The 17464-nt window shown below is 44.2% G+C and overlaps 1 protein-coding gene across 4 annotated transcripts in view; it reads left to right on the top strand.

Annotated features, from left to right (window-relative positions):
* The window catches only part of LOC115101069 (disabled homolog 2-interacting protein), a 231327-nt gene extending 216218 nt beyond the window's left edge, over positions 1-15109 (top strand). For 3 of the 4 annotated variants that reach the window (XM_029620248.2, XM_029620246.2, XM_029620249.2), the window contains 4 exons: positions 1704-1838; positions 3772-3974; positions 5027-5114; positions 8675-15109. In XM_029620248.2, the coding sequence (XP_029476108.1) occupies positions 1704-1838; positions 3772-3974; positions 5027-5114; positions 8675-8842 (594 nt within the window). In that variant the 3' untranslated portion in view covers positions 8843-15109. The remainder of the gene's footprint in view (positions 1-1703; positions 1839-3771; positions 3975-5026; positions 5115-8674) is intronic. The other variant, XM_029620247.2, reaches the window with a different exon arrangement.
* The last annotated feature ends 2355 nt before the right edge of the window (positions 15110-17464 follow it).

Here is a 17464-nt window from a genome sequence, read left to right as displayed (position 1 = left end):
GTGGTGCCGGAGCTCTCAGTTGATTCTAGTCGCTGGAGCAGCCAGCGTGTAATGGCCGTAAACGCCACGCTCAGCTTCTCCACCGCCTACTTACACGTGGAAGTCTAATAGCACGGGATCACAGGTCGAGCGATGGATGCAGGCGTAGGTCTATTGTTTCCTGCTTTTGTACTGACGCATCGAGATAGACAGGCTAGTTTGTTTATTAGTTAGTCGTTTTTGGGTGTTGGTGGGTTGGTAGCAGGTCACACACACACTCACTCAAATCTTGCTCTTGGTTATTTGTGTGTGTGTGTGTGTGTGTGGCTGTGTGTCTCTCGCTGTTGGGACTGGGAGTTGTTCTAGTGTGTCTATAATTGATCTGCTGGCATCCTCGGGCTGTTAAAGATGACCTCATAGTCAGCAGGTCACCATCGACCAGGCTGGCTGTTCGATGGTTTCCCCCCCCCGGTGATCTCTGGCCTCAAGGTGACAGGAAGGACATTTACATTCCCAGTTTCCCGCAATACCCCGCCCCCCCCCCCCGGCTTAGTGATTGACTGATTGGTGTAGCCCGAGGGTCGAGGGTTAATGGGGTCGTAATGGAAACCAGACAGACACCACCATGCGCGCTCTACTGGGATTTGTTAAGCATGTTGTTTTGAATGTCTTCCTTCCTTCCTTCCTCTCTGAACTCCATTAGAGATACATAGCAGGGGGATTAGAGCGAGACATTGAGAAGGAAATCAATTGCTTGATCGAGTCGCTGTCTGGCTACACTGACTGGGTTTCAGCTGTGTCTGGAGATGCATGTATTTTTAATAGAGCTCGGTGCTTTATATACTGACAAGATTGCTACTGTAGTTCTCATCCGTGCAACACAGCTGTAATCAAACCTGGCTAGGTTCTGAGTTCACGAAATGATCCTGTCTCTGTCCAATTCGGAATGACGTCCAGATATGTCGATAGGCTGCTGGGCATGTCGCCGAACATCACATGAATATGTCGCTACCTAACTAACTGACTTACTAACACTGTATATTCAGTAGAAATCTCGTCTGTCTTGACCTTGGTATTCTTCTGAGAAGTGCCCAAGGACAATGAAATGACAGTGTGAGGTTTGAGCGAATATATTTGAATTCATTCAGCACACCATATCTGAGATTCAAATAAATATAGTCAATGTTTCAGTTCCAAAGAGTGTTTTGGACTTTGTCTGTGAAACGACCCCACTGTTCTTCCCCTCCCTTCACAGTCCAAAGGCTCCATCTCCCTCTGACCAACTGTCAGTCACCTTAACTGACACATTTAATGACACACACACACACACACACACTCTCTCTCACTCATACACACGCTCGCTCTCTATCTCACACTCAAACATACACTCTCACACATACCACACCCTCTCTCTCTCTCTCACACACATACCACACCCTCTCTCTCTCTCTCTCTCTCTCTCACACACACACACATACCACGCCCTCTCTCTCTCTCTCTCTCTCTCTCTCTCTCTCTCTCTCACACACACATACCACACTTTGCTCTGGTGATCACATCTGTTCGTCACGTTCCATGCACATTCCATGCTTATTCCGGTGTGTATGTAATCTGTATGTCGGCGTGTGTGCACCGTATGCTGGTGTGTGTGTGTACCGTATGACGTGTGTGGGCGTCCCACTCGACTCAGCTCATGTGTGTGTGTGTTGTGTTGGTTCCACTAGGCCCCCTCCCCAATGAACCCCAATGCGCTGGACCGTACGGCTGCCTGGCTGTTGAATATGAATGTGCAGTATGTAGACCATGAGGGGATGGACCCCGAGTTCAGAAACAGAGAGGATCTCACTCTGGCCGAGAAGGTAACGTCCATCTCCCAAAACCAACCTTAACCCTCTCTCAATCTCCCTTTTACCTCCCTAACTACCCCCCCCGGTCCTCAGCACCCATCCTCTACCTCTCCGCCTAACCCTCAAATGTAAACACTACCTCACTCCCAGTACTCTCTCTACTCCCCTCAACTCCCAATGCCAAGACCTCCTTCCTACCCTTAAGCTTTTCCCCCGTTACAACCTACAATCACTCACAGTAACCCAGCATCTCTAATAACAATACTCTGAATGGTCAAAGGATTTCAACTTTAAGGTATTCTCTTTTGTAATTGTGTGTGTGTGTGTGTGTGTGTGTGTGTGTGTGGTTATGCTTCCTGCTGCTTATTCACTTGCTTGTCATCCCACCAGCGCATCTCATTGGCTCTCAGCTCCTCTTGGCTGCACATGACTCATACATGATCGTTGGAGCTCTATCAAAACGCTGAGGGAAATGGAGCGTGCATAACCAACACACGATCAATAACGAACTCCAGCTTTGATGGGATCCTTCAGAAGACCTTTTAAAACTACACACACACACAAACAAAAAAAATCTGGGTTCCTCAAGGGGATGGTTCTATGTGGAACCATAATGACTCAAATAAACCTTTGAGTTCTCCGATGGTTCTTCACAGTTCACAAAATACTTGGTGATAATTCAAATGTAGGGGAGGCGGCTCACTATAATTCTTTGCGGGTGTGGTTTGCGTACCGCTCTTTTTGTGCAACTGTGAGTGAGTGTCATTCCAGTTTAAAGTCATGTGTTTTAATGCTGTTACATGTTATATAAGACTATGACCAGTGACGCCGTCTTGTGAAACACTCCAGGAGGGCCTTGTGTCAATTGAGTCTGGTTGACTAAATCAGTCCTTGCGTTCTCAATTCTCTCCTCAGGGACACCCAGCTGTTTCAAAGGTAGCACACTCGATTCAACGTGTCAATTAACACCATCATAACACCTGGCTGATAGAAAACCCTGTGGTTCTTCAAAAGCACCTATAAAGAACCATTTAAAAAAGGGGTTGGAACCATAGCGGAACCCTTTTTGTGTGCTTTATAGATCCTTAGGAAAGGGTGTTCTTTATACCACTATACAGGTTCCATTTAGAACCCCTATCTGGTACTATTTAGAACCATTATTGTTCAGTGCGTACCCTTAAATGCAGCTGCAGGATCCAGGATGTGTTTTATTAAAGGGATTTGCTTCTGCGCCTCGTTTCTCCCAGCCAGCACAAACTCTCTCCTCTCCAGTACTGTTCACAGGTCCGTCTTCTCCCTCTCATCCCTCCGTCTATTCCCTCTCTTCCTTCTTCTTCTGGAACAGTGCTCAGCTTAAGTCCCCTCACAGGCCCAGGTTTAGAGGTTAGGGATCAAAGGCAAGTGCTGGTGGGATTTGGGACATGGAAGGAATGGAAACGTATCCCTCCCAGGAGTACTGGTAGCTTAGAAAAGTTGGACGATTTACAATGAGTGTTGGCTAATGGGTACTTATAGTCTTCCACACTTCCAGCGCTTTTTATAATCCTGACTCGTGCGCGTTTCAGTTTCCCTTCAATATTTGACCATGTAAAACGTGAAACCAGGTGGACCAAAAAAATAACGAATCAGATAAGATGCAGAAATTGTGTGACAAGGAGGTGATACACCTGTCAAAGTCTACCGGAGGACCACTTTGATGAGGAGGACATTGACAGTGGTGGTAATGTTGACGGTTAATGCCCTCCTTCACCTAGAAATAACAGGACAATTGAATGGGCTAGTATGGGTCGGCACCATTTGAAACAATTATCGGGTTGGCACTGTTGATGATGATAATAATACAAATTCTGACTCTCTCTCTCTCTCCTGTCTGTAGTAGCAGGTGGCTGTATTGCTGGTGACTGACTCTTCCTCTAACCCTGTCTCTCGCTCTCTCTCTCTCCAGTACCAGCAGGAGATCGTGGTCCTCCAGGAGAAGCTGCGTGTGTCGGTCCAGAAGCTGGAGGAGTACGAGGCTCGTCTGAAGGGCCAGGATGACGGAGGTCCGAAGGTTCTAATGGAGTACCAGGCACGGCTGGAGGAGTCTGAGGAACGCCTGAGGCGACAGCAGGACGACAAGGACCTCCAGATGAAGGGTATTATCAGCAGGTACGTCTGGCGTGGGGGATCAGACCCTTTCCCGACAGCCCGGTGAATGGAGAGTGGAGGGATGGAGATAACGTCGGAGGTGAAGAAAGAGAGTGTGAACATGTGGAAAGAGAGAGCGAGCTCACGCCGAGAGAGAGAGAGAGAGCGAGAGAGACAGAGAGGGGTCGTACGAGAAGTTCAAACTAAAGGCTGATTTTACCTAGGTTTTGTAGAGACACAAGGGACCTCATCCCTGTGAGTGGGTTTCATGCCTCGTATTTCTATGCTTTAACAGAGAAGTGAGATATTTTAGAAGCTTTGTGCAGCAGAGATCTGGAAACAAAAAAGGGAGAAATGAAGTGATCTCCGGGAATTTCGAGAGGTCCAGCCGACCTTCAGATAAAGGATGCGGTGATGAGTATTAAACCGGTCACCTGCGACAAAGTGAAGCGGGCTGCGCAGAATCAAATGGAAGGGGAGAGAGAGATGGGGGATGTTATCTGCTGTGTTTTCCTGATGTTATCCGCTGGTCTGTGATGTCAGGAGACACAACGCTTCCCTGTTCCCGTCAGATCCTTATCACACTGCACTCTGCTGTTAGAGCCTACACACACACACACACACACACTCACAAGCACACAACTCACACACATCTCACAAAACTCAATATACTGACATTTCACAAACTCAATTAAAGTGAAAAGTGTTATCCTGATGTCTAAATGCCTAGCAGACCAGTGCCCGAGACACACACACACACACACACACACCTCACAAACTCAATTAGAAGCTCCACACTCCTACACACACCTCCTAAATACATAGCAGACCAGTGGGCCCAAGATACCCTCCTTCCAATAACTCCATTACAGGCTGTGCAGTGTGCACTCTGGCATACATCTTTAAAGCACGAGCAGACCCCCTGTGTGTCAAGAGTAACACAATCCTTGCCCCTGCACTGTGTCCACATGCCTTGGTTCTTACACGGTGTGCGCCCTTCTGTTTGTGTCGCTACTGTCCCTCTAACACAGTGTGTGTGCGTCATGTCTCGCTGTGTACGTGTGTGTGTCCAGGCTGATGTCTGTGGAAGAGGAGCTGAAGAAAGACCATAGTGATATGCAGGCTGCGGTCGACTCCAAACAGAAGGTCATTGATGCACAGGTGAGAGTCAGTCACATACACACACACACACACACACACACACACACGCACGCACGCACACACACACACTTATCCTAACCCTTAGTATACTACTACCCTCATCCATACGCGGGTATATTATCCCATATTCCATCGCCCCTGCATGAGTTTTCAAGTTATATAATAGTCGTATGTAAAATATACACATGGAATGCTTACTTGCAGGCTCCTTCTCGACAATGCAACAACAGTAAGAAATGATAAAAGATCACAAACAAAGTAAATGAGCCAATAGAATAAACTGGCCTACACACAATACCCCAAAATGTCAAAGTGGATTTTTTTTTTTTTAATGGCTTGAGCCAGTAAGTATTCAACCCATTTGTTATGGTAAATTAGTTCAGGAGTAAAAATGTACCGTATGACGTGTGTGGGCTTCTCACTCTGCTCAGTGTGTGTGTGTAATAATAGTGATTTAACATTATTTTTGAATGAATACGTCATCTCTGTACCCCACACATACAATTATCTTTACGGTTCCTCAGTCGAGCAGTGAATTTCAAACACATTTTCAACCACGAATACCAGGGAGGTTTTCTAAAGCCTCGCAAAGAAGAGCACCTATTGGTAGATGGGTACAAAGTAAAGAAGAAAAAAAAGAAGACATTGATGAAGTTATTAATTACACTCTGAAAGATGTATAAGTGCACACAGTCACTACAAAGGTAAAGGCGTCCTTCCTCACTCAGTTGCCAGATAAGAAGGAAACCCCTCAGGGATTTCACCATGAGGCTAATGCAATGGTGACATTAAAAACAGTTACACAGTTTAATGGTCATGATAGGAGAAAACGGAGGATGGATCAACATTGTAGTTACTCCACAATGCTAACCTATAATTGACAGAGAGAAAAGAAGAAAGCCTGCACCGAATAAACATTATTCAAAAACATGCACCCTGTTTGCAACAAGGCACTAAAGTAATACTGCAAAAAAATGTGGCAAAGCAATTCACTTTATGTCCTGAATACAAAGTTTGGGGCAAATCCAATACAACACATTACTGAGTACCACTCTCCATATTTTCAAGCATAGTGGTGGCTACATCATTTTATGGTTATGATTGCAATTGCTAAGGACTGGGGAGTTTTTCAGGATAAAAAAAAAAGAAATGTTACGGAGCTAAGCACAGGCAACAACCTAGAGGAAAACCTGGTTCAGTCTGCTTTCCACCAGACGATGGAAGATGGGATTCACCTTTCAGTAGTACAATAGCAAGGCGACAGTGAATGTTCCAGAGTGGCCGAGTCACAGTTGTAAATCTAAGGCAAGACCTGAAAATGGTTGTGTGGCAATGATCAACAATCAATTTGACAGAGTTTGAAGAATTTTGAAAAGAGTAATAGCAAACGTCGCACAGTCCAGGTGTGGAAAGCTCTTCGTGTCTTACCCAGAAAGACTCACAGCTGTAATCACTGCCAAAGATGCGTCGACAAAGTATTAACTCATGGGTGTAAATACTTATGTCAAATTAGATATTTCTGTATTTATTTGTCAAAAAATTTGCTCAAATGTCTAAAAACATGTTTACATGAGGTCATTATGGGGTATTGTGTGTAGATGGGTCAAAAAAAAGAATAATTCAACAATGGGGACTGCAGGTAGTCTAGTGGTTAGAGCATTGGGCCAGTAACTGAAAGGTTGCTAGATTGAATCCCCGAGCTGACAAGGTAAAAATCTGTCGTTCTGCCCCTGAACAAGGCAGTTAACCCACTGTTCCTAGGCCGTCATTGAAAATAAGAATTTGTTCTTAAACTGACTTGCCTAGTCCAACGCGCTAACCACTAGGCTATCTGCCACATGTGTTGGGAGTCTGAGTTGTCGAACATTTATTCAAGTTTGAGTCTGTATTGTCTTTTTGCGTCCCTAATGGATTTACGGCGCTTTGTACCTGGCTTGCTGTGTATGTGTCGCGCGTCATCGGGGTTCGTTCTGCGGACATCGAATGATGCAGTACGGCTCTCAGCGTGGTACGGCTTTCTCTGTTCGTCCAGGGTTTTTGTTTGGGGTATGTCCGGATTGTTATTGAATGATGCAGTACGGCTCTCAGCATGGTACGGATATCTCTGTTCGTCCAGGGTTTTTGGTTGGGGTATGTCCGGATTGTTATTGAATGATGCAGTACGGCTCTCAGCATGGTACGGATTTCTCTGTTCGTCCAGGGTTTTTGTTTGGGGTGTGTCCGGATTGTTATTGTGGGTACAACATCAATCAACATATTTCCTAATGAAGCCTGTGACAGATCGATTTAGCCAAAGCATTCTCAGGGATAGTTAGTTGATTGACTATATCAAATCCCAATGATGGCAGTCTGCGGTGGCATGAAACAGTACTGCAGGTCATTATGATCATCTTGGAAGGAGAGTTGAGCACTCACACACTTCCTGTCACACTCACACACTTCCTGTCACACACACACACGTCCTGTGTTTGCGATGTTTGAACCTCACGGAGAGAGATGCATGGAGAAAACAAAGCCCATGCAGCGCCTAGTCAACTGTGCTCAATATATTGTGTGTATATTTCTTCCTACAATTTATTTTGTGTGTGTCTGTGTGTGTGTTCTGTGACATCTGCTACAGGACGTGAAGGGTGACAGAACATGGAAATACATCATGTTTAATTCAACCAGTCAGAACTCTGGCGGTGACAAGGCTTGAATGGCTGAGCGCGACATGCGACTCTACACTTCACTAACTAATATTTACATGAACACTATTCTTCCTTTACTTGCCTCATTCCTGCCCCTGCCGGTCTGTCAATGGCCGTGACTCGTTTTACGTCGTAAACTCTTGTCGACTTCTGACAGCAGAGTGGCAGCTCTGTGTTGTGGCGTAACATTTTCTGATGCAAACACAGACACTGACGCCAGCACACAAGCTTCAACGAGAGTTAAACAAAGTTGCAGAGGTGTGGTTGAAAGACGGCTCAATGTCAACTCACAGACAGCGGTGCACAGACACGCGCGTACAAACAGAAAGCTCATCTGCACAGTAAAGTAATGGGAGATGAGTGTGCAAACAAAGAGGCAGTGGTGAGGCAATGAGCCGCTCCCTGAGTCAACAGACAGAGAGAATGAATATGGAAAGCTCATTAAGAAGAGAGGGAGAGAAAGGGAGAGAAGTGAATGGTGAATTAGAGAGCACCTCGGGTGGATGAACATGAACGCGATGGGACTTCAGATGATACCGTAAGCAACACTAGCAGGAGCAGGAGGCTACATCTCCATTTTGCCATTAATGCGTCTGGTCGTCTGGCTGGCTGCCTTGCTGGCTGGTCGTCTGGCTGGCTGCCTCGCTGGCTGGTCGTCTGGCTGGCTGCCTCGCTGGCTGGTCGTCTGGCTGGCTGCCTGGCTATCTGCGTCTGTGTACCTCACCGCCTATCTTTGCACAGGCCTATATTTGGTATCTCTCTCTCTTGCTGTTTGCTGCTCTGTCTCACCCCCCCTCCCTCAGTCTCTCCCGCTCTCTAACCCAGTGTTTCTCTCTCTCTCCCTCCCCCTCTCTCTCTCTCTCTCTGCAGGAGAAGCGTATCGCGTCTCTTGACGCAGCCAACGCCCGTCTGATGAGTGCCCTGACCCAGCTGAAGGAGCGCTACAGCATGCAGACCCGTAACGGCATATCCCCGACCAATCCCACCAAGCTCCAGATCACTGAGAACGGAGAGTTCAGGAACAGCAGCAACTGCTAGAGAGAGTCTGATAGAGAGTGTATGTGTGTATGTGTTGGCTGGTGCTTGTAAAGGACACTTCCTTATATGGACACTAAATGGGGGTTAGTCAGAGTGAGGAGACCACTGTGAGGGGCCAAGCAGCGAGGAGGCAGGACTTCAGTTTGACAGACAGCTGACCAAGTCAGTGACAGCGAATCATTGGACAGAGCTGAACACCAGTGGGCCCTGCAGAGGAGGAGGCGGGACAAGCTGTAGGTATGAACTGAACTCTCCATTAATCAACCGATTTGGATGTTTCCATTGGATGTATGCAGTTGCTGGGACAATTTCAGACTCTCTTCCCTAAAGCTTTGGACAAATCACTATAATCAACACAATGTCTGTCAGATAGTCACCCAATCCTCTCTCTTCCCCTCTCCTCTGTTTTCCTCTCCTTTCCTGGCCTCCTCTCTTCTCCTCTCTTCTCTGTTACGATCAGGTCATGTGGACCATGTACAAAACAAAACAATAATAACAGAAAAATAATTTATAGTAGTGTTAAATCTCAAAGAAAAGTATTTTTGTCCAATGGTTTATTTAGATCTTATCTAATTCTTTTTTTTGTCCAGACTGATATTTCTTTTTAAGTCCTTTTGTGTTCCAAAGTGCCCCGCAACCCCGAACAATAATAATACTTTTTGAGGGAATTTTAGTTTGTGGTCAAAAAGACTGTAAAATCACTATGAATTCAGCAAAAGATGTGTTTAATTTAGGAAATCTGTTCCTAAGTATTCCCAAGAATTAAAAAAAAAAGAGACATACAGTGCCTTCGGAAAGTATTCAGACCCCTTGACTTTTTCCACGTTACGTTACAGACTTAAAAATCCTGAGCACACAATATCCCATAATGACAAAGTGAAAACAGTTTTTTAGAAATGTTTGCAAATGTATTAAAAAATAAAAACAGAAATACCTTATTTACATAAGCATTCAAACCCTTTGCTATGAGACTTGAAATTGAGCTCAGGTGCATCCGGTTTCCATTGATTATCTTTTAAATGTTTCTACAACATGATTGGAGTCCACCTGTGGTAAATTCAATTGATTGGACATGATTTAGAAAGGCACACACCTGAATATATCAAGTCCCACAGTTGACAGTGCATGTCAGAACAAAAAACAAGCAATGATGTCAAAGTAATTGTTCGTAGACCCCCGACACAGGATTGTGTCCTGGCACAGATCTGGGGAAAGGTAACAAAAAAATTCTGCAGCATTGAAGATCCCCAGGAACACAGTGGTCTCCACCATTCTTAAATGGAAGAAATGTGGAAACACCAAGACTCTTCCTAGAGCTGGCCGCCCGGCCAAACTGAGCCATCGGGGGAGAAGGGCCTTGGTCAGGGAGGTGACCAAGAACCCGGTGGTCACTCTGGCAGAGCTCCAGAATTCTGTGGAGATGGAATAACCCACCAGAAGGACAACCATCTCTGCAGCACTCCACCAATCAGGCCTTTATGGTAAGAGTGGCCAGATGGAAGACACTCCTCAGTAAAAGGCACATGACAGCCTGCTTGGAGTTTGCCAAAAGGCACCTAAAGACCCCCCCCCAACCATGAGAAACAAGATTCTCTGGTCTGATGAAACCAGGATTGAACCCTTTGGCCTTAATGCCAAGCGCCACGTCTGGAGGAAACCTGGCACCATCCGGATGGAGCAAAGTAGAGAGAGATCCTTGATCCTCTCCAGAGCGCTCAGGACAGACTGGGGCGAAGGTTCACCCTCCAACGGGACAATGACCCTAAGCACACAGCCAAGACAACGCAGGAGTGGCTTCGGGACAAGTCTCTGAATGTCCTTGAGTGGCCCAGCCAAGTCCGGACTTGAACGCAATCAAACATCTCTGGAGAGACCTGAAAATAGCTGTGCAGCGACGCTCCCCATCCAACCTGACAAAGCTTGAGAGGATCTGCAGAGAAGAATGCGAGAAACTCCCCAAATACAGGTGTGCCAAGCTCGTAGCGTCATACCCAAGGACACTCGATGCTGCAATTGCTGCCAAAGGTGCTTCAACAAAGTAAAGGGTATGAATACTTATGTAAATGTGATATTTAATGGTTTTCTTTTTTTATTAGCAAACATTTCTAAACACCTGTTTTTGCTTTGTCATTATGGGTTATTGTGTGTAGATTGATGGGGGGGGGGGGGACGATTGAATCCATTTTAGAATAAAGTTGTAACGTTACAAAATGTGGAAAAAGTGGGGTAAAAAAAGGGTGTAAATACTTAGCGAAGGCACTGTATGTGACCGTGTCTCAATGTAATCAAGGTATTGAAATGTATTATTATTTTCAAATACAATCTTCTTTTGGGCTTAGTTGTGGTCAATTTGCAGTGTACAAATTATCATAGCAATGTTCTGGTCCCCAACCATCCGCTCTGACAAAAATAGTCCCGCAGCACAATTCAGTGTCAGTCCTGGAGGGCTGAAACACTTCCTCTTTTTCCTCCTCTCCCTATATAGTGCACTTTGTGAAAGCTATTGGTACATGAAACGCCTTAAGTAAGGAACACATCTCTACTTTGTCCTTCAGACCCCCTATTCCTGCAACAACAACAACAAACAACAACAAACGTCTTATGATACAGTAGATTTGTAAAGGAATATAAATATATTGTACAAATACATCACGCAAAATGTGTTACGAACACTAAATCATGACCTGTATGTGAAAATATACTAATGAAATGTCAGATAGATGTATGCATATTTCATTTTTTCCTCTATAAAGTATACATGAGATATAGAGATATATTTGATCAGGTCAAGTACGAAAGAAGCCCGTTCCAAGGAGTGGGTGGTTGCAGCTATAGTGTGTCTTATAGGGCTTCGGGGCAGGGAGAGACTGCACACTATGCTGTGAGTTGCACCATAAGCAGATCAAATACAAAATCCTGTTTCCTTTCTTCTTCTTCTTCTTCTTGACCTGTACTTTATCCAGGTTTTTGGAAACAGACCTGGTCGGGATTGAGGTTTGCTTTAGTGCTTCACCAATAATGTTGAATCGACGTTGAAACGACGACGTATGTTGGTTGTGTGTCGCTTTGCGTTCAGGACCCTTGCCATGGCTGGTCTGATAGCCCTGTAGCACAAGGGGAGAGAGAGAGAGTTGCGTTGTTGAACACGATGTTATACTATACACTGGACTGGTGTGTGTTATAATGTGACCTCACAGGTTAGAATCGTACGCTTTTTCTTAAAACTCTCCTGTTTGCTAATTCATGTCAAAAAAGCATGCCGCATAAAGACTGTGACCCCCCCCCACACTTCGCTTCGAGGCATCTATCTCTCCTCTCCTCTTTTTTCCCTCTCCCCTTCTCCCTCATTCCCTCTCTCTATTGAATGTGAAGATGCTACTCAAACACACGGTTGGTCTTAATGTGGGGTCTAGACCCTAATGTGGGGTCTAGACCCTAATGTGGGGTCTAGACCTATTGTCCCCGAATGATCCTATAGCTACTGTTCCCGCTTGCTCCCACCACCCCACAGACATTTTCAGCACATCTATATTTTGTATATTTTTGTAATTCATTTTTCTTACCTTTACAGAGGAGTTAGGGTTGAAAAATCTGCATGCTTCATTTTGGCGCTGTAACGAATGGTAGCGACCCACTGCGTCACCATTTCCAATAAATAAATAATATGTTTCCAATGTAGGAAGATGATGGAATGTTGTTTTTATGAGTTGCTGCAGACATGAATGATATGTGATTTATATATCATATAAATATATGATAATGATGAGTGTATCAAGAGGCTGGAGAGCCTTGGAGACGAGAGTGTAGATAAATTGTTCACAATATTTTTTAACTAATGTTAAAAAGAGAGCCTTTTTTTTGTAAATTTTTGTGTTCAATATTATTGCTGTTTCGATTGATATTACTGTATCATGGATATTGTAAATAGCTCAACCAGCCATCTGTCCTGTTCAGTTAGATCTCCAGGTTTTAGTGCAATCCTCTAATCTCCCCCCCCCCCACATTCAGTATACTCTTTTTTTATCAAGGGAAAAACACTTCAAGAGTATATTGCAAAAAAATTTAAATGACTATGTTGACTCTGAGAGGTTTTGGATGATGTCTGGCGTGTAGAGGTCAGAGAGAGTCCAAATGTCCAGCGACCTATGACCCAATCAGGTGTGGTGAGAGAGAAACACAAGCACAAAACCCCATTTGTCATCAGCCCAGCTCATCAGCCCAGTTTTAAGCATTGATAGAGCTGGATCCAAACCGTATCGGATTTAAATTCAAAGGCAATGTTCCCAGCGTTCGCAGAGACTTACTTACGTTCCTTCGGGAGCTCCCTTGTGGGTTCCAGTATAGAGCTTGCCTGGTGATGTTGGAGGGGAACTTTCGGAGGGTGTGACCGATCCATCCCCATCTTCTCCTCCGGATCTCCTCTTCCACCGGAACCTGGCTGATGCGCTCCCACGGGTCAATGCTACGGACTCTGCCCATCCATCTGATGTGGAGGATGCGTCGCAGGCACTTGTTTATGAAGCTCTGAGTTGTTGTCATTGTGTGTTTTGTTGTCCTCCATTTTGTCTGAGCCATACAGCCATCACTGACTTAACATTGGTGTTGAAAGGGTTTGCGTTTTCATTTTCCTGGAGCTCCAGATGGGAGATGAAGGCTACTCTTGTTTCTTTGGGAGATGAAGGCTACTCTTGCTTTTTTGAATTCTGCCTTTACATCCTGCTCGGTTTCACCTTGTTTGGTGATGACGCATCACAGACCGGTGAAGGAACTGGCATCCTCCAGGGGTTCTTTTACTGAGGGTGATTGGATTGTTAGATTCGTCGTTGATCGTTATCTTGGTTTTTGTTTTCTGTGGATATGGAGTCTTGGCTGGGATGATGTGGTGTCCAGGTCTGACGTTTTATCTTGCATTTGCTGTGGACTGTGCGACAGGAGTGCTAGATCCTCCGCAAAGTTAAGGTCGTCCAACTGTGTCCATAGAGACCATTGTATGCCATGTCACCTGTTCTCGGTTGTCTTCCTCATGACCCAGTCAATGTGTAACAGGAAAAGGAAGGGTGACAGGAGACATCCCTGTTTTTCTCCAGTCAGGAGTCTGAAGGGTGTGCTAAGCTTGCCTGCATGCACAACCCTGCATGTTATGCCATTATAGGTAGTGCAGATCATTCTGGCAAGCTTCTCTGGTCTGAGGAGCCTCCATAGGGCGTCTCTGTCTAAGCTGTCAAATGCTTTCTCATAGTCCACGAAGTTGACATACAGGGATGAGTTCCAGTCAATGGGTTGCTCGAATGTAACGCGGAGCGTGGCACAACTGCATTTACTCGTAAACGCTGCGTATGTCAGCGCAATTGGAAATGATCGAGACATTTTAACGTGGATCTTCCGCGACACGGATCGACTCCAGCCCCTAGTCTACCTTCCATAAACACACCGCTGTCTTTTGGACTGCAGACGTGTGCACTCCTGGCTTGATCAGCCATGTCGTGGAGTGTACTACTGAGTGCAGTACTCATATACATTTGCTCACTCAATTTACTTCAATTGTGCATTTTATGTCCAGCATTTTGAGGGGAAAAGACATTACGGACTGTTGTAGAGAGGACTAAATGAAGTCAAGACTTCCGTCTTTAGGGATGTGTTCTCTCTAGTCCTCTGTATAGTCTCTACCTCTAAACTGAAACAGGGAATGGAAAATGCCAACTCTCCCAAATCAGCTAGTTTAATACTGGTATAAACTGTCATGGTCAATTTGTGTTACCAGTGCCACATAGCATAATGCCACTTCCACAGAAATAGGCAATGCAATGTCCTTCATTTGGCTATCAATTCTAAACCCTCTTGTCTGTTTCTGGTCACGTCCCACCGCCGTTCCACCTTCGTTAAGTTGTTGAAGAATGTAGGAGAGGAGAGTCAGAGAGAGAAATGTGATGATGATGTCTCTGTAGCCACACACACACACACACAATTATATAGTACATACAGTGCAGTTACAGCCAGTGGAGAAAAAAAATACTATAAACTAAATATATATCTATAAATAAAGTAAAAGATGTATGTTTTCTAATATCTTGTAGAAAATGCTTTTGTAATGATGTTGAAAGTAAAGTATTGGCTGGATTCTGCTTCCTTTGGACAACAGTGACAAAAACAATAATGTACAGAGGATTTGTTTGTGTTGACGATATATATATATATATATATCAAAACAATGTGGCTGTGCAATTTATGTACATTTGCAACTAGACTTATTAAAGTTTTATTGACATATTTTAAGCCTCTGCCTTGTGTGTTTCTTGCCACTGTGGTGAATATATTTTCCAATACGTTTATATTTTCCATACCATGTGATTTTGGTCAATGCAACAAATCACGCAACGGTTGTCTCAAATTCATATGCGATTTTCATGTGACTCAGACAAAAAAACATTAACATATTTCCAGCCACAACCTATAATTCAGACGCAAACCAGTAGATTCAGACCTATAATTTGATAAACACTGTTTTAGATGATTGACAGGTATTAAATCAGATACAACTTGGCTTGTGATGAGAAAATGTACATATGTTCTAAGATACTCAGTCTAGTAATAGAATGATGATTACGAGAACCATTTAGAGGAGGGGAAGATGGAGGGAGAGAGCTAAAAGATGAGAGGAAGATGGAGAGAGAGGTAAAAGAGGGGTAGTGAGTGGTGCATGCTCCTCAGCTCGGCTGACCTACATACTGCCTGATTGTTATTCCCCACAGTAGCTGGGAGAGAAGATGAAGAGAAGAGGGAAAGAGGGAGAATGCTCCAAAACACATGAGCTGGAAATGCTCAAAATCTCTATCCTACCTTACCCAAGGTAGACATTATTTCTTGCCATGTATTACAGTCAGGGCTGGGTAGGTTACTTTCTAAATGTAATCCATTACAGTTACTAGTCACCTGTCCAACATTTGAATCTGTAATGTAACTTTTGGATTATCCAAACTCAGTAACATAATCTGATTACTTTCAGTTACTTTTGGATCACTTTCCCATAAGAGGCATTAGAAGAAGCCAAAAATAATCCATCACTGAATGTCATTGACAAAACAGAAAGGTGTGTTTTTTTTCACTAACATTGTTTAAAAGTAATCCAAGAGCGCTGTGTTTACACACAGGCAGACCAATTCTGAACTTTTTTCTACGAATTGGTCTTTTGACCAGTCACATCAGATCTGATTGGTCAAAACACCAATTAATGAAACAAATATGAAACAAATTTGGCTGCCTGTGTAAACACAGCCAAAGTAAACATCTAGTTTTTTGAAGGTATCTGTAATCTAATTACAATATTTTTGCTAGTAACATGACTGATTGCAGTTAGTTTATTTTGTAATCCGATTACATGTAATCAGTTACTCCCCAACCCTGATTACATGTAATCAGTTACTCCCCAACCCTGATTACATGTAATCAGTTACTCCCCAACCCTGATTACATGTAATCAGTTACTCCCCAACCCTGATTACATGTAATCAGTTACTCCCCAACCCTGATTACATGTAATCAGTTACTCCCCAACCCTGATTACATGTAATCAGTTACTCCCCAACCCTGATTACAGTATGTGAAAGTGTGCTATATGCTACACTTCAAATAAAATGGCTTAACACCAGTGTAGAATTATTGCCCTGTGGGCCAGTAACAGGAGAGATTAAGGGTAGGCAAGGTAGGCCATGCTAACTCTGTGAAAAGACTATAAGATGGCACCAATATACAGTGGGGCAAAAAAGTATTTAGTCAGCCACCAATTGCGGAAGTTATCCCACTTAAAAATATGAGAGAGGCCTGTAATTTTCATCATAGGTACACTTCAACTATGACAGACAAAATGAAAAAAGAAATACAGAAAATCACATTGTAGGATTTTTTGTGAATATATTTGCAAATTATGGTGTAAAATAAGTATTTAGTCTCCTACAAACAAGCAAGATTTCTGGCTCTCACAGACCTGTAACTTCTTCTATAAGAGGCTCCTCTGTCCTCCACTCGTTACCTGTATTGATGGCACCTGTTTGAACTTGTTATCAGTATAAAAGACACCTGTCCACAACCTCAAACAGTCACACTCCAAACTCCACTATGGCCAAGACCAAAGATCTGTCAAAGGACACCAGAAACAAAATTGTAGACCTGCACCAGGCTGGGAAATGAATCTGAATCTGCAATAGGCAAGCAGCTTGGTTTGAAGAAATCAACTGTGGGAGCAATTATTAGGAAATGGAAGACATACAAGACCACTGATAATCTCCCTCGATCTGGGGCTCCACGCAAGATCTCACACCGTGGGGTCAAAATGATCACAAGAACGGTGACCAAAAATCCCAGAACCACACCTAGTGAATGACCTGCAGAGAACTGGGACCAAAGTAACAAAGCCTACCATCAGTAACACACTACGCCGCCAGGGACTCAAATCCTGCAGTGCCAGACGTGTTCCCCTGCTTAAGCCAGTACATGTCCAGGCCTGTCTGAAGTTTGCTAGAGAGCATTTGGATGATCCAGAAGAAGATTGGGAGAATGTCATATGGTCAGATGAAACCAAAATATAACTTTTTGGTAAAAACTCAACTCGTCGTGTTTGGAGGACAA

The sequence above is a fragment of the Oncorhynchus nerka genome, linkage group LG19, assembly GCF_034236695.1.
Source record: "Oncorhynchus nerka isolate Pitt River linkage group LG19, Oner_Uvic_2.0, whole genome shotgun sequence".
Taxonomy (NCBI): Eukaryota; Metazoa; Chordata; class Actinopteri; order Salmoniformes; family Salmonidae; genus Oncorhynchus; species Oncorhynchus nerka.
Note: the sequence above shows the minus strand (reverse complement) of the source record. Positions and strands in the feature narration are given on the sequence as shown.